Source organism: Stegodyphus dumicola, chromosome 4 (assembly GCF_044657685.1).
Source record: "Stegodyphus dumicola isolate Sdum_Otavi_A_Nest chromosome 4, ASM4465768v1".
NCBI lineage: Eukaryota > Metazoa > Arthropoda > Arachnida > Araneae > Eresidae > Stegodyphus > Stegodyphus dumicola.
Window position 1 is genome coordinate 138,162,133 of NC_140771.1, and position 26,703 is coordinate 138,188,835.

Sequence of the window (26,703 nt, forward strand, 5' to 3'; positions counted from 1 at the left end):
ATGAAACTCCTGAAATGTGTGATCATAGGCAAAAATGCCTCTCCCTTTCAAGTTTCATGTTATTCAACCTCTTTGTTTTGTAATTTAATTTTTTTAAATAAACAAGTTTAATTATTTTAAATATGACTTATTAGTGTGTTATATTCATGATAAAAATTAATTATGGAAGCTTTTCTCTTTAACAAATCAATAGAAAAATCATTTGTCTTCCACTTCATGTCAAGTCTGTCATTCTGAGATTATTTTATCCAAAATTAGTTTATAAATCTGTCTAAAAGGAGCAGTACATACTCAGTGACATAGATAAACTAGTCAAGCTAAGTTTGATTACTTTGAATATGTACTGCCCGCCATTAGATTGATTTACAAACTAATTGGGACTAAAATAATCTCAAGGTAACAGACTTGACACGAAGTGGAAGACAAATTGTTTTTATTGATTTACTAAATTTTTATATAAAACTTTTCAATTGGCTTTTTTATATTTTAAATTAAACAAATATATTTGCTCATGCAATGCATTGCTTAAATTAAACTTTAAATATTAATTTATCTTGAATTTTCTTTCTTTTCAAATGTAAGCAAAATTTGAAAATGGGCCTTCTGCTTAAAAATCCTTAGTGAGGCGCAAAACTCTGGCATCTGAGCACAAATTTTTACCCATACAATTCGATCATTTATGAAGTACAGTTTTATGGAATGCGACTTTTTACATTCTCTATTGATAAGCAAAATGCAGTATTTCTGATGACATGCAATACTGTCTCTTTCATCAGCTTGCGAACTCCACAGCCCATTACGCTTCTTTACATGAGAGGGGTGATGATCTTAATGCAACAAAAACACCGAATTTATCATCATCATCAACCATCAAATTTGAAATAAAAAATGTGACCTTCCATGAAATAAGTGCTTGTCTACTATGCACAAGTACATAAATGGTTTGATACATAAATTGGCAACATATTGCATTGCCTCATGAATGCTTTTCAGGGGAGGGGGCTGTTGATAATCAGAAGGAACCAATCTTCATACATTCAGCCTAGATTTAAATTTTGAAACATAAAAATGCTGCTAATATTTTAAATAGTTTTTAAGAAAGCTGGTAACAGGAAGCTAAAACCTCAATTACATCAAATATTTTTCTAACAAAGGTGTTCAAAGAAAATACAGAAATCTGGCATTAATAAATTTTTGATATTGCAAATATTAAAAGATCTCTTACAATTAGCTAAAGAATATTTTATATTAGAAAAGGTGAATATGTGTGCTGTGGATGCAGTCAGCTAATCAATGTTCATATTTACAATTTTAAGTGTGGCCATACTTTTTTTTTTTAGATTTGCTATACTTACATTTGAGATGTAAATTGATAAAGATATCTTGAGTCTTGCTTCGAATATCTTCACCTATAAAAACTGTTACTACTTGAAGTTGTAAAAAAGTTTGTAATTTTTTTTTCCTTTTCTAGATTATTCACAGAGTTTATATAAACTGTTAACACACAAAAATACTCAGCATTTAAAAACACTGGAAAATATCAAAATGTTTAATTTAATTATTATTTGATTTGAGGCTGTGAATGACAATGACCTGTAAAGCAACTTAAAATGGAATCCTAAATCTTAAAACTTTTATTTTGTAAAACATGCGAGATGATGATTTGCATGAAACATGATTTTTAATCTGTGTAATATTCCGATATTAGTTTTAACCCCCTTCACCACAGCATGTTGCTGAACAGAAAACTCTCTGCAGACAGGTGATGCACTGGTGCATTTCCACTTGCATTATCTTCCAAATGGGTGTGCCATTATGCACTTTCAAACATCTATGTTCTTATAGAATTTTTTTTAAAAAAATCAGTAGATGGCACTCCATGTTGATTACAGTTCGCTTAACCTTGTATCCCTGAATTCTCTAATGCTGGTGATTCGTTTAGATATATGAGCAGATGATATAAAGTAAACAAAAACCAGCTGATGCACAGTTAAGGCTTCATGTGATATAAACATTGAACACTTTCTGTTGCTTCAAATTTGTCTGTTTTTTTTCTATGGGAAGATTTGGTAATGAAGCTAAGGGGTTGATCTTTACAATATGGTAACTGGTAGTTTGGCGACATTTTGGAGGCGATAAAGGTTACTACCTGGGACTTTGGTAATAATGTGAGCAGTACTCAGTTCCGATTACGCATTATTTTGTGTGGGGGAAATGAGAGATCATGGGATATGTCATGTGATATTAATGGACGAATTACGGTTCTTTAATCGGAAAAGGGGGGAATTTGGACAAGTATCTGTGGATGTATATTATTTTGTATTAAGCTTCATTGTGTGTTGTGTGAAGTAGGGTTGAATAATTTTGGGATTGTATGGCGCTGTCTAAAGTGAATTGTAGATGTGATAAAGAGAATTTTTCTTTTATCAAATTCTATCAAATTCGGAAAAAAAATCATTCAGTAATTTTATTGAATCCATAATAAAAGTGTATCCACCATGTAAGGAAGATTCGGAAGAAGATTAGACTTTGTTAAGAATGTGAGTAGTATTCAGTTCTGATTACGCATTATTTTGTGTGAGGGAAATGAGAGATCATGGGATATGTCATGTGATATTAATGGACGAATTACTGTTCTTTAATCGGGAAAAAATCTGGCAATTTTTTATTTGGCTTTATTCTGTGTTGTGTGAAATAGTGTTTGTGAATTTTTGGATCCCATGGCCGTAACTAAAGTGAATTCGAAATGGGTATTTAGTGGTATTGAAAAGGATAGTAATAAATGTTTTTTAAGGTTGTGCGAGAGAGAAATAAAGATGTTTTATTATGTTATTTATTTTACCTGGTATCTTGCTTTGAAAGATAAGTATGATTTTAAAGATTCTGAAACAGAAGGAAGAAAAGTGTATCCGCCACGTAATCAAGATTCTGAAGAAGATTAGGTAAGTTAGTATTTTTAATTATTTGAGGATATCATTTTTATGCATTGTTGTAAATGTAAGGTGGAAAGGAATTTGGTATTATTGGGAAAATTGTTATTAGCAATGATTTAGTTTAAAGTAATTAGGATTGTAAGGTAATTTTTATTAATTGAATGTATGTGCTCATTTATATTTTAAGTAGTGTTTTTGAATTCAATTATATTTTAATGAAATGATAGTTATTTTGTGAATTTTATGTTTGTAGGAATTTGGTATACGTTTAAATTGAAATAAACGTGCATGGAAATAATTTAAATATTTGATATTAAGTATTTGTAATGCTTGCGGTATGAATTCATTGGTGACGTGTATAATGTAATAGATGATTTAGAGGTAAAAGTTTTTGGATATTCTATTTATTTTATATGTGGAAATGTTGATATTTGTAAAGGGTAAATACTTTTTCGCGATCATGTAATTTCATATATGTTCTTTTTACCGGGTTTAAAGATTGAGAAAATTGTCATGTATTTTCGTGAAATTTTTTTAATTTATGAGAAAAAAGCAGTGTACATGGATATAGTGAAGGGTGTGCGCAATGCCATTTTTGTGCAATTCTGGGATGTTTTTTTAAGTAAAAATAAGTCGACGTGTACATGGTTTAGTGATATTTTAATGAAATGATAGTTATTTTGTGAATTTTATGCTTGTAGGAATTTGGTATACGTTTAAGTTGAAATAAACGTGCATGGAAATAATTTAAATATTTGATACTAAGTATTTGTAATGCTTGCAGTATGAATTCGTTGGTGACGTGTATAATGTAATAGATGATTTAGAGGTAAAAGTTTTTGGATATTTTATTTATTTTATATGTGGAAATGTTCATATTTGTAAAGGGTAAATACTTTTTCGCGATCAGGTAATTTCATATATGTTCTTTTTACCGGGTTTAAAGATTGAGAAAATTGTCATGTATTTTCGTGAAATTTTTGTAATTTATGAGAAAAAAGCAGTGTACATGGATATAGTGAAGAGTGTGCGCAATGCCATTTTTGTGCAATTCTGGGATGTTTTTTTAAGTAAAAATAAGTCGGCGTGTACATGGTTTATGTGTATGTGTTATTTTGAAAAATGCGTAAGGAGGATGGTATTGTGCAGTTTTTCCTAATTTTGCAGTGAATATTTGTCATGATTAAGCAGTTTTGTTAGATAAAATTTCTAGCATAAGTGTAATTCGGCTAGTAGATTGTTGGAAGAAGTGTTCAGGAGATAAAAAGAAAAGAAACATGTCTTTACTTCGTGAAGACAAAATGGCGGCGGGGAAAAAAAATAGAGGGTTGCTGTAGGAGAGTTGGTCGCCAAATTTTCGCCAAAAAATCGCCAAGTTACCATAATGTAAAGATCAACCAGCTAAGGTTTTAGGAACTCTGGTTTATAATCAGTTTATATCTTCTTTATATAGCAGATGTAAGTTTTTTACACCAGTTAAGAGAGTTAAACTAATAATACGATGTCTAAAAGAGATAAGTTTTTAGGGACAGAAGAGTATATTCAAATTGTAAAGCCCATAAGTGTTCGTTCGAACTTAACAGTGACTATTTTGACACCAAAGACTCTAGATTTAAGTGAGAATAGTGATTTTGATACTCAAATTTTGTCAGAGACTGAAATGGAAGTTTGTTTTCCTTTCGCCTCACAATCCAGTAGAACAGTGGCTATTCTATCATGAACTCAATCTGTAAGGTAATTGAAGCCTTATGGATTTATGGGAACTGCAGAAGTAAACGTAAATCAAAGTTATGTGAATGAAATTGATTTCTTCAGCATTTTTTGCATACAACTAATGAACATAATAGTTGAAGAAACTAATAATTTCTATCAACAAAAGATGAGTGAAAATCCATTTTCATCCAAATATCAACATGCACAGATGTAGCTGTGCCTAAAATGATTAATCCTTCCTTTTCTTCATCAATAACTCTTGAAGAATGTGAGCAAAATCAGCTGGTTGCACATATTTTTTGCCATGAAAACCGATATAAAAATTACAGAGCCAAATGTATACAAATTAAAATAATACATGGCAACTAATAACACAAAATTACAAAATATTTGAGAAAAAAGGTATCTTCCGAATTTTCACCCACGACCACACATGTGACATAACTTTTACAACAAAACTGCCAAGTAGTACAAAAGCCCAGTTAAAAAAAAAAAGTCAAATGACTTCCTGTTGGGACATTCCATGATGTGGGGAAGGGTAGAAAGGAGGAATAGAAATGACCTTCAAATGTCTCAGCTTCAATATGCAAAAAATGGGCATTGAAAACAGAATTTGTTGTAATTTTTTTGCATACACGCATGCTGGAAGGTTAAGGCATGAGTTGCCCATCTTAGTTATTACTTCTAGTACTAGCAATGACATCCAGCATCTTTGTTACTATGATTCAGAAAGGCAAAGAGAAAAAAATGGTGAAGGGGGAAAAAAAATCGTATGCTTTGGATGCACCCAGCTGATCAATGTTTACATTTTTATGTAATGTTTTCAGAAATGAGAGTAATTAAAAATAATCTGAGATCACCGAGCAGTCAAAAAATTTTGTTTCTCTCTGTACACTCCACAAGTTAATATCAACACAGAATAGTCCAAAACATTTTTTCACTATGCACTCGAAAAATTTACATCAATATTAATAAAAAAGTCAACAAAAACAATTAACATAAAAAGATTATTCGAGACAGATTCTTTGGGAAATGAAAAAAAAAAAGATGAATGTTGGACACGACACATATATGTTGGATGCTCACTTAAATTTATTGGTTTATTTTAATTATGGCAAAGCACACTAAGGCTATCTGCCTAAGGGCAGGGATGCTTTCGTGGAGGACTTTCTAAGGGAAATTGGCTCATATACACGTTACACATGGGGAAAACCACAAAAACGCCCATGCAGCCAGCTCGTTCGTGGAATTCCAACCTCGGACCGAACTACCAGTAGTGCTCAGCAACTTTAACGCTCGGCCGCTGTCATTTTAACCTAAAACATTTCATTCATTTGAGAATCAAGGGCTTACTAGTACTAATATAAAATAGATTTGTGTAAAAATATAGTGCTATACAATTAGAATACTTAACATTGGGGGAGATAAATTTACTTAAAATTACCTGCTTTCCTGTAGGTGAAGGTATATACCCTGAAACTTCATTTACAGCATCAAGAAGTTTTTTTATGGCACTAGCGATTTCCCTATAAAGAATATGAACAAATTTACACTACATGATAGTTTCATTGCAAAACTCATTACTCTGATAAGACAAATGACATTTCAAAAAGATTAATAGCATGAAAATGATATACATGAACATATTATATATTATGAATCGTTTTCTAAAACTCATTCTAATTATTAAACATCAGAATGAATTTTTATGTATGGGCATTTAAGTTAGACCCATAATAGGTATAGCAGGAATTTTGACAGATGAACTACTCACGGATAAAAATTAAAGTGTTTAAGCTTTCATCAAATTCTGAACATTCTGACTGCAATTTGATGCAATAATTATGAAACAGAAAACAATAATAATAAAAATATATTAGAGCTATCTATATATGGATAAACAGAACATCTTTTCTACTCATGAGATTACTTAATTATTAAACTAGACTAACGAAATAAATTAATAATTAATCTTTTGTATAAAATAACGTAAAAGATAATTTTACTTTCACACTTTATAAATAATTGAATGCAAGTAAAACTGAAGCACTGATACAAAAATTATTTACTTGATTGTTTCTAAAAATGTTTTACGATCATTGATTTCATCAGGTATTCGACTTAGGATTCTTTTCAGAGATGAAGATTTTTTGTTCAGTTCTTGGAAAGCATCTTCATGACGAGATGATTTATATTCTAACAAGAACAAAATTAAATTTCATGAATTTTTAACATATATATAAAATTATTTTTAACTTCAAAAATATTATTTTTGATACTATACACACTATATTAGAGTTAAATGCATAAAAAAGTAATTAAAGTTATGAGAAACTATTCTGGTAGAAACATTATACTACCCAAATTCTAAACATTGATTATTTGATAATTCAAAATATAGTTGCTCTTTCATATCCAACTTTCTTAAAAAGCTGAGGTATGAACAGTTGATAAGTAACAAAATAAGATACAGAGCATTTTTGCATTCAACTTAGAGTAAATTGAATTTTTTGATTGGGCTTTTTTATGCAAAGAACCACATTAAAGTTGCATTTTAAAAAGTATTCTGCTCCCAGCATTGCAATTGTTCTCATAAAATTCTTTATTTTATTTGAAACAATATAGCTGAAAGTATACACATGCTTAGGATCAACATTCACAGAAATGATCCTGTATAAATAACAATTGCAGTCACAAAACCCCCTTATCCCTTGCAGATTTAAGGGCATGAAAATATAATATTCTTTATTTTTACATTTCACCAAGGGATTGCAGTCTAGAAATTCAGATAATATTTCAAAGAAGATTTTAGCACTGACATATACAAATTTAAAATTATGAAAATTTATTTAGGTATTTAACTTATCTTCTTAAATTAAAATAACATCAACTGTTGTTAACTCATAAAACTAAATCATAATTATTGAACAATAAACTTCAATTAACACAATTTAATTAAAAAAACTTTAGTGTTTGTTTCTCCATTTCTTCTGCAATCTAAAATGATTAACAAGAAAAATGTCAAAATACTTTTTTTAAAAAAAATCTTTAAACAAAAATAAATATAGCTATATGGTGGTTTGCACTCTATATATTAACACAAAACTTCATCATGATTATAAATTTTACTTTTATATGGAAGACACTATGCAGGAGATGTACAGTTAAAAATTTTGAAACTCAGCAGCTACAGGTTGCTAAAAAATTACTTTACTTACAAGCTAATGGTATAAACTAACATAACACCTGTCGTTTCTAAAACTTCTTTGCAGGTTAGAATATTATGTTGATCTCCTGAGACTGCACTAAAAACTTTTATGTTTGTTATCCCTGCAGTATTAAGATCATTACTGGTTATTATAATACTATAGTGTTCAAATTCTGGGATCTTCATTTTCTAAATTAATGAAACTCATTTCCTCTACCTCAATGCTGGTTGAAATCTGTCATAAAAGACACTGTAGCAGGCCTCAACAGAGTGAGTAAAATGTTTCATGTCAAGAAGTATCCATGTGGGTTGAGAATGTTTGTCATGAGATGTCAAACATTCTCAACCCATACTGAATTAAAGAATGAATATATTGTCATGGGATGTGTGTAATGATGGTACTATGTATTACAGTGTATATAATGAATTAAAGCATTCTAGTTTTAAAATGTGGAGTTATTTCTTTATTTATACAAGTTGTGACACGAAAAAAAAAAAAAAAAAAAAGAGAGAGACTGGTCCAATGAATCATTGTACTTACAGAATAAGTTCCCTTACACATTCACATACTTCTGCATTCGTTGCTGCCATTGCTGGTAACAGTTCTGGAATGAGGTTTTTGGATTCTCTGTTTTTGCCTGAACCTCTTCAACTGAGGTAAAATGGTTCCCTTTAAGCAAGATTTAACTTTAGGAAATGAAAAAATGTCACATGCAACCAAATCAGGTGAATAAGAAGGATGCCCCATTACAGTAATGTTTTTGCTCGTCAGAAACTGCTTGATAGATAGGGCTGTGTGAGAAAGTGTGTTGTCCTGGTACAACCACCATCCATCACTCCACAACTGTGGCCTTTTTTTTTTCCTAATTTTTTCATGAAGTCTTTTTAATATTTCTATGTAGTAGTGTTGATTAACAGTCTGACCATTTGTATCTCATTCAATCATGATGAACGTGCTGGATGCCCCCGGGTGTCCAGCACGTTCATCATCTTGCACACGGCCCCTTGCCCTGAAAACTGCTTATCCATTCAAACACAAGTGCATGAGACAAAGTTTCATCTCCAAAAGTCTCGATTAACATTTGAAATGTTTCCTCCGTGGCCGATTTCTTAAGTTTCACAAGAAACTTGATGTTGATTCACTGTTCAGTTTTTACATTAAAAATTTTTCTGGCAGAATGTAATTGCCTGTCACTCAAGGATGCAGTACTCCCTACTGGCATGGTCAGTTAAGTCGAAACGGCCGCATGGATGGAGGACGTGTGTGTGTGGCATGACATCACCAAAACAGTTGTTCCCAACTCCACTCTTTTTTCAAGTTACATACCTAGTCTCATTTTTTTTGTGTCACACCTTGTATCCACACTATTATTGAAGTCACCACCACTGAGGATAGAAGCTGTGAATTCTACTAGTTTAGTTGCAAGATTTTTCTGGTGTTTTGTAGAATTTCGCAGGAAGCGAAGGTAAGATTTGATTTGATCTTTTGTTTGATATTTGATATCGGAATTAGTGAAGTTTTGAAAGAAACATAGTGGAGTTAGGTCTAAATTAAATAATTAACGAAGTCGAATCTTTTATTATTGAAGATTCTAGCTAGATACATGTAACAAATGAAGAAGACAGATGTAACAAATAAAAGAATTTTGAGCCCAAATAGATAAGGAGACTAATTTAAAACACTTAAATGATGAAGTCAAAACTCTTTGTGATGATGATACAGAAGATGAAATTACTACGTAAGAGGAATATTCAGAAAATTATCTTCTAGAAACAAAAGATAACCATCTTAACTGACATATTAATCAGAAATGAAATCAATATTGATTATGTATTCTTTTCTATTCCTGCATAGGTTACACCAGAAAAACAAACCGGTTAAATTTCCTGAGTTGATAATTAATAAATACAATAGTGATCTTGCTTCTTGGTTAAAAACCAGTTTGAAAGCACTAAAATAATATTACATAAATAGGTAAATTTAAATATTTAAGGTTGTATTTAGGAGGTATGGCATACAACTGTATAAGTGGTTTAGTGTTAACTGAAGAATATTATGACTCTATGGTAAACAATTTGAATGAGTGACTTAAAATTCCTACTGTTAGAAGTATAGATGATTTAACTGAATTTAGAAGGTCCTTTGATAAAGCCGATATTCAAATTAAAATTTTAAAGTTATTAGGAGTTGAAACTAAAATCTTTCAGCACTTTACTGATCAACATTTTATTGGACAGAATTCCAAAATTCCTTTAGAATTCAACAGAATATATCCAGATAGTGACTGGAACTTTAAGGATTTATTTACTTTTCTAGACAAAGAGATATGATCTAGGGAAAGAACATATTTATTTAGTAGCAAAACTGAAAATTACCATAATTTGGGTAACGAATAGAAAAGTAATTCTAGAAAATTTGAAAATAAAAGGCTTTATATTAATTAGAATATACCAATTGCGAGTTATACTACAGATGTTAATAGAAACTGTATATTTTGCAATTGCAAAGAACATGAATTTTACAAATTTGAAAGTGCATCAAAAAGGAAAAATAGATTAAAAAAGAGATAATCGATGTTTTTGCTGTTTTTTTTAAAATTCCATTGGCCATGGTTTTGTAAAACTATACTCAACCCATGCAAGAATTGTAACAGCTTACCTCATCAATCTTTGCTATTAGAAAAAAGGGTACTTTTCTGTTTTGCCGGCGCAAGCGATAAAGTCGCCAATAATGGTACAACCGATGCCAAACGGAATATTCTCGCTGGTAACCTTTTAAGCCTCATTTTCAAAACAAGTCGCAGCTTTTTCTTATCAGATTGATTGTTTCTTTCAATACTGGCATATAATTACATAGAATTTTTATCAAATAGTTCAGTTTTATGTCTAAGGCCATTTTCGGTAATTAAGTCAATCAGGATGCAATCACAGCGCTTAACCCGAAGCCGAAAATATAGAAAAGGTAAAGTCAAGTGTTAAATTCATCAATTCTAACGAGAATGCATTAGCAAAGTAAAGCACTGCAGTTTTACATAATTTCTGAGTAAGCTATTCGTACGAATTGAAATATTTCTTGCATTTAAACTTGTGTTCCAAATTAAGATTTAACTTGAAATTAATGTAGATAATTACTGAGAGCATTAGATTTTTGTAGAGTAGTTTACGTGAGATGAGATCGCTTGGTGTCACTTGATATAAACCGGCGAATCAGGATGTTGAACCATGAAAGCATAGTAAATTCTTAAATTAATGTCTTTTTACAAATTTATTGTCTTTATTTATTGGCTTTTTATAAAATTTTAAGCGATATTAAAATGTTTATGCCTTCGAAAAAGGAATTCTTAGAACTAACATTTTTTTAATATTTTTTATGTGTATACTGTATGTTGTCGCCAATAAAGTCTGCTTGGCGAGATTTGCGCCGGCGAAACGGAAAAGTACCGAAAAAAGTAATAAATAAGCTGGAGTTGAAGGAACAATGGGGAATTAAATGTGTGATTCAATACAGCTTGTCTGATCATGGGCCAGTTGGCAATGCTTTATTGCAAACCTGTAATGTCTTGGCTTGTTAGAAAGGAAACTTAAAACTATATGGAGTGTTAATGGATAATGCCAGTGAGAGATAATAGATAACAAATTGTTTGGCAGATGCCTTTAGACGTAAAAGTATTTGAAAGAAAAGTTGTTCGTTTATGCTTTTGGGTCTTTGAAAGTCATAAGTAAAACTTGTAGTGTAGTGAATCTAATACTGAGGAATAGGAACGATCCTAAGAAATCTACTGAGAAATGAGCATTAGTTACTGAAATGATTATTGCAACACCCATTGCAATTACTAGTGTAAATATTCAGAACAAAAGATTTTAATATTAGCTGATACATAAAATCACTCAAGTGAAGATATTCTGACTTTAAAAGAAGCAGATCATTTTTAGGATGTCATTCAAAAGTAGGAAAAAAAACCAAAATGCTAAAATTGCACACGAACTGTTTTTGGAATCTCGCGACAAGGAATACAAGATAATTCTGAGGACAGAAATTGGGGAGATGCAGTATAAACACCTTTTTTTTTTTTTTTTTTTTTTTTTTGTTGCCATCGATATGCAGATGTTAGAGCATTTATAATCTTTGGGAATTACAAATTCTAATAAGTTGTCAGTTGCAGATGATAATTTAATTAAACAATTTGAAGATAATTTGAGGTTTGTAAATGGAAAATACAAAACTTGTTTGTTACGGGGAACCATGCCAATAGATTTAGAAAACAACTTTTGTCTAGCTAAAAAATGTCGAGGATGTGTAAAAAATTTTTAAAGCAGTCGACAATATGTTCATACACACTTACTGGTAAAGAAGCTGCCCTTTTTTCAGCTGTTAAATTTAAGAGGTGGCAGGTGCACCTCATAATTCGCAAATCTGAATTTTCCTTTTTTAAGATGCCTGCAACACCAGTCTTCAAAAACCTACCATTACTGGTGCATTATTGGCACCAAGTGCTAAGCAATAATTCAGAGGAATTGTATTTTGTTTTAAAGTTTTAATAATTAGTTATGATATACTAAAGCCTGTAGAATGCCTTTCTAAAGTGGAAGTAATCTACGCTTAAAGAAAGTAAACTATACACTTAATTTCTGAAGAGAATGAATTAAAAAAAGAAACAATTGGATACAGTTTTGAAATGGCATTATTGTTTCCATCCATAGAGAGGCAGAATGGAACTGTTTTAATTATTCAGTAACCGAAGAACCCCAATTACTTTAACAATTTCAGCCGTTCTGGTCACTGTACTCGAGTATTTCTGAGCGATTTCACTATTGGAAAACACTTTTCTAAATAAAGGTGCAGTGTGATCTAATGCATTCAATGGCAGGTTGTGCTTTAGTAAAAAGGCAGAGAACAGGCATTCTGCATTTATACCTTTTTGGTACTTTGTTTCCATGGAGAAATTTGACTTTTTATTTATTTCAATAGAATTTATGTTGTCCTTATGTTTTTGCATACGCGCATGTTTGAGAACATCAGCCCTTCCACCATGCAAAATTGAAAAATTGTAATGGCAAACGGTACACATCGCAAATGTATTACATTTCCTTGAGGAAATAAATAATAGAAGGAAAGTCATCTGTGCATAATTTTTAAAAAGTACATGAATATTTTTTGCCTTTTTTGCAGACTTAAAAAAAAAAGATAGTAATATCTTAAATTATTTCTTGAAGGCACATGCACTTGCACCACATTAAGATGAACAAAATAACCTTGATCTTACTTTACACTCATTGCCTAATATATGCCAGACGACATGCAGTATCACTTGATGCTCAATGGAGTACTGGAACGCAATGTTTTCGAACACATGCGCTTTCACTCACAAAGCAGAAGTGTGCCATAATTTCTCACTGATGAAGCAACTTTATGCAATGTACAGAAAGTTCAAGTGCTTTCAGACACCCAAAATCCCTTTTAGTGCAAATAACAAAGTATTAAACCAAGCTGCATAAAAATCGTGAAAAATTTTAAGAATAATATAAAGGTAACAGAAATATGATGTTAATCAGGTTGGCAGAAGAACAAATGGAAATTGGGAGTTTCCCACCTGAATCGGGAGAGTTGGCAACTTTAAGACTTCTTTCCCTAAAAGCATGTATATTCACACTGCACATAAATTTCAAATGTTCTGTATTTTTAAGTTGCCATAGAAACACAGGCTTAATTTTAAAATTATTTCATAGTGCTATGGATCTAATAATCTTGGAACTGCCTAAGAATGAAAAGTCAGCAGTACAATTTTTTCAAAGGAAAGGCATCATTCATGATAGAAAATTATGCTTGAAGAATCACAATATGAAAATGGATTTTATTTGTAACTCAACAGCAAAGTGGCACTACAGGAAGAACACTGTAACAAGAAGAATGGCTTAAGAGCACAAAATTGCTTCGAAGAATCAAAAATCCCCTTCCTTACGGACAAGAGGTTCATCAATTTTTGGTGTCAGGAGATGATATCTTTTAATATTTCTGAACTCCAACCAAATACATTACAACTGTAGATTGGAAGAGTTACATACATGAGGTGTGTGCTACAGCTTTAATTCATCAGCCTATATTGACAATAGGCAGATGTGACAACTTTTTGGAAATAGATAAAAATCATTTCACTTGAAGAAAGAGAACATTCAGCCTGTTTTCTTCTACCACACTGGATGTTTAGGGAATTGTTTAGAAAATCAACTGAACGTACTTTAGTTGCTGTTCTATATCAATCGGCAAAAATTTTGTTGAAATGCAGCAAAGGAGAATTGGAAATACGTGATTAACCAAAAGTCCATTCAAGAGGTTGGTGGGTGTGAGACCCTCAGACCACCTCCCAGGATGTTCTTCCTCAAAACAGAAGTGGAAGTTAAACAGGTTCGGCAATAGCTCCCTGAATGCCCTATGCTAATCTATTTAAATTTATTTTTTGTGGCTGGTTGTCCACACTGGTTTGCACAGGGGTCCATAATGCTGTTAAGATGGCACTGATTGCTAAAAAACATACAAATCAAATGTGTTGCGAGATACCGGCTTTGAACATTTTACTCTTAACCACAAATATAATTTTGTGGATCCTGAAAGTGGGTGTCATAACACAAACGGTAGCATGGCTATGCAGCAGTTCTAAAATAGTGAAAAAAACGTCATTGGGCACACTCCTTGACAACATCTTGATTCTCATTATCTCTGAATTCATCTAGTGATGTTCTCTCTCTTTCTCACACACACACGAAAAAAAAATTCTCTGCAATATTGAAAGAGATAAAAAAATTGTAATGCCTCTTGTTTAATTTCAATAATGTTTAGCTGTTTTATTTACTTATTAGCCTAAAAGGGACAATAGTCCTGAATGAGATATTGGTCTCAAAACAGCATTTTGCACTGAATCATAATAAATGGTGTAACCCTTTTCAAAATGTAATCAACAAATATCGCTCTGCATTACAGATAAAAAAATTAAATAATGAAGAATGTGCATGAATGTATATATGTTTCGTGCACTGTGAAAAAACTGTGGTATCTACAGCCATCACATTTTGAATAACACACTCCTCCAACAGAACATGAGCAACTAGGAGCCCAAGTTTTGAATTTGTTTTATTACTTATTTCACATTTTGTACAACTTTAATGCATATTTGATTAATAAACTCAATGATTTTAAAACAAGAAGTGGCAATACTGTACAAAATAAAACATTTTAATCTCCAGTGGGTAAGGCTGTCCATTGGAAATTGTTAAGATATGATGCTTTTAATTATTTTGTGATTTTGCTGCTGAATCTAATTTTATGTGGCATTAAGCACCAAATAGGTGATATCTGTGATAAAGTGAACACATGAACCATTAATAATAAGACAAAAAAATAAAGTTTTGTAAACAATCTTAGCAGGAAAACTGAACATTAATATGAACTGGCTGGGGGGGGGAAATGTATGCGAACACTTAATGCTGCACCAGGAATTCTAAATGTATAACATTATGCTCCTTTAAAATTTTTGTAATCTTGCTGTTGAATTGTATATGGTGTTAAGTGCAAAGAAAATGATGCTTAATAATAACGCTAAAAAAAAAAAAAAAAAAAAAAAAAAAAAAAAAAAAACTTAAACCCTTTTGGGGACTGTTCAATTCTGAAACCTTTCAGTTCTTTTATTAGTATTATTTTTTTGATGGTAATACAAATGGAATATATGAAATTAATCTATCATCTAAATTAAAATAATATTCTTCGATAGTTATTTTCTATTACGCTTCCTAACTTGCATTACATTTATCGCAATTATTTTTGGCATCACTGACAGCAGCAATAATTTGGCAATTTTTAACAGACCTAATAACAGAATTGTACGAAAACTTTTTTGGAACCATATTCTCAAAGAAAGAATCTTTGTTTAAAAGGAAGATGAATTAATGTTGATTTCAGCAGATATCTGTAATGTGATGTAGATTTTTTTCTCTGTGACATATTACATTAACCCAACTAATCTTAAAAATATTAAAGAATTATTTGGTAATCCAGAAATTTGCACATGCACAGCAGATGAGCAGAATTTCCACTTTCAAATCCAACCGTCAGTCCCCCCCCCAAATAACTGCATTTTTTGCTAGTAAGGAATCATTAACATGGATTTTAGAGTTTGCCAGCTGATGAAGAAGAAAGCATTGAATCTCTTCAGAAATAGGAGTTTTAAGTAACATTGGGAAAATGGAAAAATTCACTCTCCATGAAGTTGTGTTTCGTAATTGATAATATTTAATGCAAGTTGCTGATATTTTTAAGTGATAACAGACCAATCTAAGTGGCTTGGTGAAGCCAATGGTTGACAACTTTTTGGAAGGGGTTGCTGATAATCAGAAATTACTGGAAATTTTTCAGTATCACGGCAAGCTTGCAGGGTACTTCCTTATTATAGTGAGTCCCCAAGACTGAATCGCTAATCAATTGGGATATAGCACTGAAATCTCGCCATGTGTTCTTATGCTGTGGTACATGCTACATCTCGATTGATTAGTGATTAAATTTTGGGGGCCACTATAATAAGGAAGTACCACTTGCAGTTACCCATCCTTCTGAAGCACTGCTAAGTTACATAACTGCAAGAGCAAAAAACCTTATCCAAGATATTTAATATGATATCACATTTAACTGTATTTTTGAAAGCATTAAGTATTCCTCAAACTGATTATTTTCTAAAAAGTATTAAGACAGGCAACAGTCTGGGAAATTAAATTCTGCAGCTGTATAAAGAAAAAAAATATGACTTTTACCTTCACAATCAGGAACTGATCCCTGTAATTTAAGAAGACTTTCAGCCATGTTAACTGAAACATCTGCTTGCTTCACCAGCCCCATAACTAAATCATATAAGAACCCTGGATGTGTACTTTCAACCTAAAAACAATTCAATAGAAATAATTGTCAGATATATGAAGAAATTAAAATGCATAAAAATAGTATCCAGTTTACACAAGCTTTCAATATTTCTGAATTAATATGCCACAGAGAAGAAAAATATAATCTTGATTACAAAACAATTACATATACAGTCAAAAGTCGTTAATTCGGACACCCATAATCCGGACTTCAAAGCTACAAACTTTCTGCGCGTGCGGCGCATTGACGCATGCGTGTAAGACCTTTACAGCTGCGAATATGCATGTGCGCATGCCCAAAATACGTTTACGTATTCGCGTTTAATGTATAATGGACGGTATAAGCTAAGCTAAAATTATCTAATTCAGTTAATGTTGCAGATTGCGTTGTTCCTTAATCTTCAAACTGGATTCGGCTTATTATTTTTTGCAGACTGTTACAGCAATTTTATAAAAGTAAGATTGAACTTTCGATTATGTCAAATAGAATTTCCGATATATATTTACTAATATGTAAAGGATCTACAAAGCGAAAGTATGTTTCGAAGTCCATTAACACCTTAACTGCCGCGGGCGTATATATACGCCTTGCTCAGCCGATGCGTTAACTGCCCCAGATGCGCCCAGATGCGCAGCCGATGCGTTAACTTTGCGAATAATTTTAGGTGTAGCAGCGCAAAGCAAATGATAGCAGTTTGGAAGGACGTATATATACGCCTGGGGCAGTTAACGCATCGGCTGAGCAAGGCGTATATATACGCCCGCGGCAGTTAAGGGGTTAAACAAAAAGTGGAATTGCTGCAAAAAATGGATAAAAGCATATCGTTTGTTTATCTAACCATTCCGAAATCTGTTTATCAATTTCACGCTGCTCTGCGGCGGGGGGACGCCGCGGTGCACAATGAATTGGAAAGTGATCTGTCAGCACTATCCTTATCTTCAGGGCAGATGTTTTTATTTTATTTGGCTTATAATTCCTTACTAAATGTCGTATTTCATCTCGATGTACTCGTCTTTGATATGATTTAAATCAAATTCCTCGTCATTATAATTCGCATTTGATAGCGAAGAAAGTAAAGTAAACAAATAAATATTAAGCTTTTTTATGTAAATTTTGATACCCTTTAGATCATAATTGTTCTTTATTTCATAAATTATGGTTTCATATTTTTAATGTTATAATTTCTGCATGCCATCTTACCAGATTTAAATTGATGATCTATAATCCGGAATCGCCGAAGTCCCGACGAGTCCAGATTAATGACTTTTGACTGTATATATATATATGAAACACTGAAATACAAGCATATTTCTATTTTGTGTAAGAATGCCTACTTTGAACAAGATTAATTATAAATCAGACAAAGTGAATAAAACTGTTTTCAGAAAAAACTCATATAATTAACAAATTAACTTCATTATTATATTTTTGTTAAGATTCTGAAACAGAAATTAACTACTCATAATTTCCTTTTAATATTAAAATATATTATACATAGAATCATATATGCCTTTTAGTACACACTTCAAGAATAAACTATTAAAAATATGAAGAGTTTTTGTTTATATATATCACAGTCACATGGACAAAGCAGTAAGAGATATGAGCAAAAGGTACTTACATATTATTGCAACAACCTAAGGAGAAATTGGAAAAACTTCAGAATACAACAAAATCAGGTAACCATGTGCATAACAATTATTGAGGCAACTATACATATGATAAATATTCAGTTCCCAACAAAGCCATTTTCACACATGTTCTTTTTGTTGTATTCTAAGTTCTAATGGCTTTTATAGGAATATTATGATTATTCTATTTTAAAATTTATGCTTATAAAATTATCTTATAATAGAAGAAAAAAAAAAGAGGAGGTGAAATTTCTACAGAAATACATTATTTATTTAAATTATTTCTGCAAAATGACCAATGCTTTGAATTCTTTCTCAAGGAAAACTGCTACAAAATGTCCCCAGCAAGAACAACAACAACAACAACAACAACAAACCCCTTATTTTTAACTAAATTCACTGATTGCCTTTTGCAATAAATATATAACTGAAATGTAGACTATGTATATATGCAATATATAGTTTTTTACAATAAAAGTAACTGTTCTTTTCTTCTGTAAAATTCCTCTAATTGTGCCATGGTGGTTGCAATAATACATAAGTATCGAGCGAAGTTCATTAGAACTTCAGTAGCTATTTACTAATGCTAAGCAACTGAAATACAAAAGTAGCAAAACATTTCCATGAAATTCAATAACATTCAAAAACAAATTAAAGATCTTCAGAATCCTAATCTTAAAAAAAAAAAAAAAAAAAAAAAAAAAAAAAAAACAGTAAATGTTTGGAAAGAATAATTTTACTGATTACGAAAAAAAGTTAATTAAAAAAAGAATGAGAACGTAGCAATTTTAATCCAACTTTAATGGATTAAGTACCATTTAAGAGTTAGTGATGTACTATTTATAGGGCAGTACCATTTATAGTGATGAACTTGAGTGCTTCACTATATTTTTTGGATACCAAATAGCATTCCATATTTAGTATCCATATTAGTTTCAGAAATAATCCTTTGCCTTCTTTGCATTAAAATGATTATTTAAAAATGTAAAAAATTTCATTCAATCTAGTATTTTTTGTCAAAATGTACTTTATTTACTACATTTCAGTTGAATAACACATTACATTCATTGATGTCACTAATGCCTTAATTCTTGAAAATGCCATGAGAAATCATCATAGATAAAGTTTAACGAAATATTTCCTGTTTCGAAATTTTAAACCATAAAAAAGGGAGGGGAAAGAAAAGAAATTGTTAAAGCTTTCAGATTTTATATTGCACCCAAAAGGGTTTTTTTTTTTTAATGTTTCATGTGTTACCTTTATTTATTCAATTTCATGTTCTTCGCACTTAAAATTCAATTCAACAGCAATAGCACAAAATATTTAGAAACAGAATGTCTTTAGAATTTCCGATACACACTCTCGTGCTCTGGAGATAAATTTTTTTTTCCAGTAGAGTGTTGCCATTGTTCTTTTTGAAATTGTTCAGTTTGTTAATCAAAAATTCATTTAAGTTTTACAAAATTTGAAACAGATATTTAAAAAAATTCTAAATTCAAAAATTCAGGCTTCCAAGTGCCCACGTATGGCTGGAGGACTACGTTATTCAAAATTGGATGGCTCTAGGTATCGTTTTTTCACAATGCGAGAAACATTTATACAGATTCTTCATTATTTAGTTTCTTTAAATATAATACAGGGTGATAATATTTGGTAGTAAGAGCTTGAAAAGTGAATCAATGCAGAAAGTGAAACGATGCAAAATGACATTTTGAGACTAATAGTCCTTTGGGTCCAATTCCAACTTGGGCTAAAAATAGAACACTCAAACTTTATATTCTAATAGCTCCCGATTTCTTACAGTAAATTTCAGGAAAAGGCATTACCTTTGATATAGCAGATTTAAGAGTCTGTGCTGCTGTAATATCCTTTCGCTCAATCTGAAACATTAAAGAAAAGTACAATGCATCAGAAGAATTCAATATAAGTCTTAATACAGCTTCCAAAACATAAAAAAACTTAATATGAAAACGTGTATACATGATAATATGAACTAAGTTCTTCAACAAAATGAACTATTTAATTATCTTAATGAAAAATTATTTGATCTATAAAACTTTCAAATTAAATTTCAAATCCAATACACATTTTAATTGATACACTTTTTCATGCTATAGTTAATTAACAATTTTTCCGTTGTCTTGATGAGATATGAACGCTCAGAATTATCACAGAAATTAATTTCTTTTTAAATATTTGTTCTCTTTTATAAAAGTTTTATTTCCAATAATACAGAAAGAAAATCAATTCACACTTTAAAGTATTTTTAAAATTTTCATACTATTAATCTGTAACTGTATGGATAAAAATTACCCAGAATGTTGAAAAAATAGTTATATGTTTAACTTCCAAGGTTAACTCTAGCCATCTATGCAAATTTTGGGTTATTTATCAAATCGCATTCATGAAAAATATTTCAAGATCGCTTTATGTTTTTCAGAGCAATTTGACCTTCTGCTTAATATTCAATTTTGCACAACGAAGTATAACAAACCTAAGCATTGTAACAATTCTCAAAGTTCTCTATACATAGTGAAACAAATACTTATGCTCAGATATATGCAATTAACAGGAGTTCTGAAAAAAAAATGAGGTACTTTTCCATTTTACCGGCACAAGCGATAAAGTCTCCAAAAATGGTACAGCTGATGCCAAACGGAATATCCTCGCTGATAACCTTTTATGCCTCATTTTCAAAACAAGTCACAGCCATTTATTATCAGATTGATTGTTTCTTTCAATATTGGCAATAGAATTTTTACCAGATAGTTCAATTTTATGCCCTAAGACCATTTGCGATAATTAAGTCAATTAGGATGCAATCACACCGCTCACCCAATGGCGAAAACATAGAAAAGGCAAAGTCAAGGGTTAAATTCATCATTTCTAATGAGGATGCACTAGCGAAGTAAAGCACTACGGTTTTACATTATTTCTGAGCAAGCTATTTATATGAATTGAAATAATTCTTGCACTTGTATTCCAAATTACGATTTAACTTGAAATTAATGTAGATAATTCCTGAGAGAATTATATTTTTGTAGCATAGTTTAGATGAGATGAGATCACTTGGGATCACGTGATACGAACCGGTGAATCAGGATGTTGAACCATGAAAGCATAGTAAATTCTTAAATTAATGTCTTTTTACAAATTTATTGTCTTTATTTATTGGCATTTTACAAAATTTTAAACCATATTAAAATGTTTACGCCTTCAAAATAAAAAATTCTTAGAACTAACATTTGTTAACATTTTTATGTGTATACTGTATATTAATTCAGAAGTCAAACAACAAAAATTATTAACAAATTATTATTGAATTAGTATTTATTCATTGAATTAGTATTTACTGAATTAGTATTTATTCAGCGTGTTATTGTGTCTTAATACTGTATATTGTCGCCAATAAAGTCTGCTTGGCGAGATGGAAAAATACCAGAAATGACTATAATATAGATAAAATTTCTCTTTCATATTTGTAAATATATCAGACTTTAACGAAAGTACCGCAAATACCTTCTGCACAAACAGTTTGCATTGGCATATTTAATCATACTCTTTTATTTTGAAAGAAAAAGACTTGCTTTACATCACTGTATTGTGAAATTTGTAAAAAAAAAAAAATATGGTGTAATAAGGTAAGTATAAGGTGTTTGAAATGGAATTATCACAGGATTAGAGCCATCATTTACTTCCAGTTTTGTTACAAAAAGCAGCTACAGAATGTCAAAAAATCATATATTTAGGTACTATTGTTGTATCATATGACACTGTGATGGTTTGTTACCAAAAGTTCAAAAACAAGCACTGTGACATTCAAGAAACAAACCTCTCTGGTTGGCCTACAGATGTTAATATTAGATCAAGGCCTGCCTGTAAGAACTAATAAAATCAATATGCAATTACTCGAGAGCTTGCTAAGGAGTTAGACCTTAGTGCCATGTCCATTAATCATGTTATGCATCGCATAAACTTGACATACTAGTTCAGTCACTGGGTGCTGCTTGAGCCAGGTTCTTCTGCACTAATCTGCTTGAATATCAATGCAAGGAGAAAATTCTGGACCGGATTGTCACTTGTGATGAAAAGTGGATTTACTTCAACAACAGAAGGCGAAAATACGGATTGTTCTGCGCCCGGTGAGCTCATCGGCAGCGTCACAAATATCATGCTTTGTATCTGGTGGGATTGCCGTGATATTATCCAAAAAGAGTATCCGGAAAAAAGTAAAACCCTCAATAGTAAGGTGTACAGTGTGACGGCAGTCCATCTTGACACTGCTATCACGGGAAAACGTTGAACTGAGTTCCGGAGCAAAGAGGTAACATTTAATTAAGATAATGCAAGACCACATGTGTCTGCATTTACCTGTTGGACTCGAATGGAATCTTTGCCACACCCACCATATATCACTCCTTTAGACCCAATATTGCTCCTTCGGACTTTAATTTCTTTCACAACTTCAGCTACATCTTGCTAGTGCTATCTTCCATTCTGCACAGGACATCCGAAATGAGGTTGATCTGTTTTTGGGTGCGTGGCCACCAAGTTTCTGGGCTGAAAGCTTTGAAAAAGTATCAAAACATTGGCAGAAAAATTATAAATTTGGGTGGTGATTACTATCTGCACTAAAATTACTGCTTTCATGTTTTTTTTTTTTTTTTTTTCTTTTTCTAAATTTATTAAGAATGTTTCTTGAAATAACACTTTCATTACAACCAGATATTACTGGGTTTTTTTTAACATTTCACTTTTACCTGCAATAATATAATTTTATACTACTAAATATGAAGGATAAATATTTAACCATTTTTGTGTAATAATGTGCTGCAAATGTACACATGTGGTAAAGGATTAAAAAGTTGAAAAAAGTATTTTTGAATATTAGATCACTTGAAAAAATTCTCAACTTTAGCACTGATGTAATTATAAATAAAAACAACAACAAAAAAAAAATGAGTTTATAAGTATTATTTAATAGTGTCATTTTACTTTGAGCACAAAAAGTTTAAATTCTGTTGTTAAGGTTTGAAAGGAAATTAATGATTTCCTGCAACACACAGAAAGAATTCGGCTGATCTTTACGGTACGGTACACCTTGATTTCTGTCTGAAAAAATTGTCCAGTGGTATTGGTAGTTCAAGAAATCTGGAAGCCTGCTGCATGAAACAGGTTTTTCAGTAACTCTACTGTTACTACTGTTGGCAAAAATTGTGTTTTTTTTTTAAGTTTTTGTTGTTAAAAATGAGTTATTTCTGTGAATATCACCAAATGTGTTGCGATAAATTTAGATTTTGGCTATTTTTTGTAATACAATCAAAAGTCGTTAATTCGGACACCCATAATCTGGACCTCAAAGCTACAAACTTTCTGCGCATGCGTCGCATTGATGCATTCGCACAGTCGTTTATGCATGCGCGTAAGACCTTTACGGCTGCGCATATGCATGTGTGCATGCGCATAATAAGTTTACACATACGCGTTTAATGTATGGACGGTATAAGCTAAAATTATCTAATTATCTATTTCAGTTAATGTTGCAGATTGCATTGTTCCTTAATCTTCGAATTGGATCCGGCTTATTATTTTTTGAAGACTGTTAAAGCAATTTTATAAAAGTAAGCTTGAACTTTCGATTATGTCAAATAGAATTTCCGATGCTGGAGCTCCCAAAGGATCTACAAAGCGAAAGTATGTTTCGAAGTCCATCAAACAAAAAGTGGAATTGCTGCAAAAAATGGATAAAGGCAAATCCTTTGTTTCTCTAACCATTCCGAAATCTGTTTATAAATTTCACGCTGCTCTGCGGTGGGGGGGAGGGGGAACGCAGCGGCACGCAATGAATTGGAAGTTAATCTGTCAGCACTATCCTTATCTTCAGGGCAGATGTTTTTATTTTATTTGGCTTATAATTCCTTATTAAATGTCGTATTTCATCTCGATGTACTCCGTCTTTGATATGCTTTAAACCAAATTCTTCGTCATTATAATTCGCTTTTGATAGTGAAGAAAGTGACACAGAGGTAATTGAAAACGAAAAAATTTTGATTGACAAATTAGTCGGTATTCTTGACACAGCAATTATAGGACTTGAAGAGTGGAACTTTGTAACTGAACAAGAAATTATGTCTGTTTATAGAATTAAAGAGAAAGTACAGTCAAAAGTCGTTAATTCGGACACCCATAATTCGGAATGATCTATAATCCGGACATAAAAACTAAAAATTTCTGCGCATGCGCCGCGTTGACACATGCGCAGAGGCGTTCACGCCTGCGCGTAAGACCTTTTACGACTGCGCATATGAGTGTGCGCAAGTGCAGAATACGTTTTCGCGTGCGCATTTTATGTATAATGGACGTATAAGCTAAAATTATCTAATTATCTATTTCAGTTAATGTTGATGATTGCGTTGTTCCTTAATTTTCGAATTGCATCCGGCTTATTATTTTTTGCAGACTGTAAGAGCAATTTTATAAAAGTAAGCTTAAACTTTCGATTATATCAAATAGAATTTCCAATATATATTTGTTAATATGTAAAGGATCTAAAGCGAAAGTGTGTTTTGAAATCCGAAATCTGTTTATCAATTTCACGCTGCTCGGGGGCGGGCGCATAATGAATTGGAAGTTGATTTGTCAGCACTATCCTCATCTTCAGCGCAGATGTTTTTATTTTATTTGGCTTATAATTCCTTACCAAATGTAGTATTTCATCTCGATATGCTCCGTCTTTGATATGATTTAAAACAAGTTCCTCGTCATTATAATTCGCTTCCGATAGCGAAGAAAAGTGGCAGAGGTTATTGAAAACAAAAAAATTTTGATTGACAAATTAGTCGGTGTTCTTGACACAGCAATTATAGGACTTGAACGGCGGAACTTTGTAACTGAACAAGAAATTATGTCTGTTTAATAGAATTAAAGAGAAAGTATTATCACATGAAACGAAGCAAAACTTAAACAACTTACATTGAAAGAAATGTTTAATAAAGTAAACAAATAAATATTAAGCTTTTTTTTTTTTGCAAATTTTGATACCCTTTAGATCATAATTGTTCTTTATTTCATAAATTACGGTTTCATATTTTTAATTTTAGAATTTCTGCATGCCATCTTACAAGATTTAAACTGATGATCTATAATCCGGAAAAATCGATAATTCGGAATCGCCGAAGTCCCGACGAGTCCGGATTAACGACTTTTGACTGTATTATTACATAAAACTAAACAACTTACATTGAAAGAAATGTTTAATAAAATAAACAAATAAATATTAAGCTTTTTTTTTTTTTTTTTTTTTTGTACATTTTAATACCCTTTAGATCATAATTGTTCTTTATTTCATAAATTACGGTTTCATATTTTCAATTTTATAATTTCTGCATGCCATCTTACCAGATTTAAACTGATGATCTATAATACAGAAAAATTGATAATCCAGAATCGCCTAAGTCCCGACGAGCCCGGATTAACGACTTTTGGCTGTAGTAACCCTTTCGTATGGACGCGGGTTTGATTTTCAGTTGTGTTTGCTTGGATGTGCATGGTATGGTCTTGGATTTTGAAATTGCTATTATGTTGCTGTGGGTACCATCATTTGAGTATATCTGAGATGGGTAAGAGGACGAATGTTGATTAACAGTAGATGAGCCAAAGCGACCAAACATTTAATTGAATTTCTTATATGGAGGATGCAGGAGATAATGTTGGGAAGCGTGAATATATACACGTGAGAAAAACGTATGTTAAAAAAATGAGGTTTCATTTACTTATTCATGTCTGTGTGTTTTGTCAAAAGATTTGTTGTTTAATGTTTTTATGTTAAGAAATAGGTATTTTTGGTTATTTATTACTGTCTGTTTGTGTATTTTTGGTTATTTGTTCGTCTCTGCGTGTTAAGATAGCTTCGAATTTTTTCTGGTTAACATGATAGTTTTAACTTTGTTTTAGCTTTCTGATTTTGTTTAAGTGAAAATAGATCGAGGTGTACATGGACAGAGTTAAGGCAGTGCACAATGCCTAGTTTGTGCAATTCTCTGATGTTTTTTTAAGTTAAAATAGGTCAATCTGTACGTGGACACCGAGTTTGTGTAAGTGTTCGACTTCTTGTTTCAGTTTTGTGTAGCAGGCGGAAGGATTGGCACCATCTTGAAATTGGTGCCGATCCTTCCTGGAGACGATCTTAGTGTCAAAAAAGAGATGATTCACCAATCAGTACTGTAGAGTAAAACTTAACTAAAAATTGAACTATATTGTTATGAAAATTTTCTTCATAACAAATTTTAAAATTCTATCAAATTTGACCTGTCTACG

At 31.6% G+C, this 26,703-nt stretch overlaps 1 protein-coding gene across 1 annotated transcript in view; it reads right to left on the bottom strand.

Annotated features, from left to right (window-relative positions):
- Positions 1-26,703, bottom strand: part of Ccm3 (programmed cell death protein 10 Ccm3) — a 36,599-nt gene that overhangs the window by 8,026 nt on the left and 1,870 nt on the right. Inside the window, exons 2-5 of the mRNA XM_035364193.2 lie at positions 20,214-20,267; positions 16,651-16,774; positions 6,716-6,842; positions 6,091-6,172 (exon numbers count right to left, since the gene is read on the bottom strand). Coding sequence (XP_035220084.1) covers positions 6,091-6,172; positions 6,716-6,842; positions 16,651-16,774; positions 20,214-20,267 — 387 coding nt within the window. The remainder of the gene's footprint in view (positions 1-6,090; positions 6,173-6,715; positions 6,843-16,650; positions 16,775-20,213; positions 20,268-26,703) is intronic.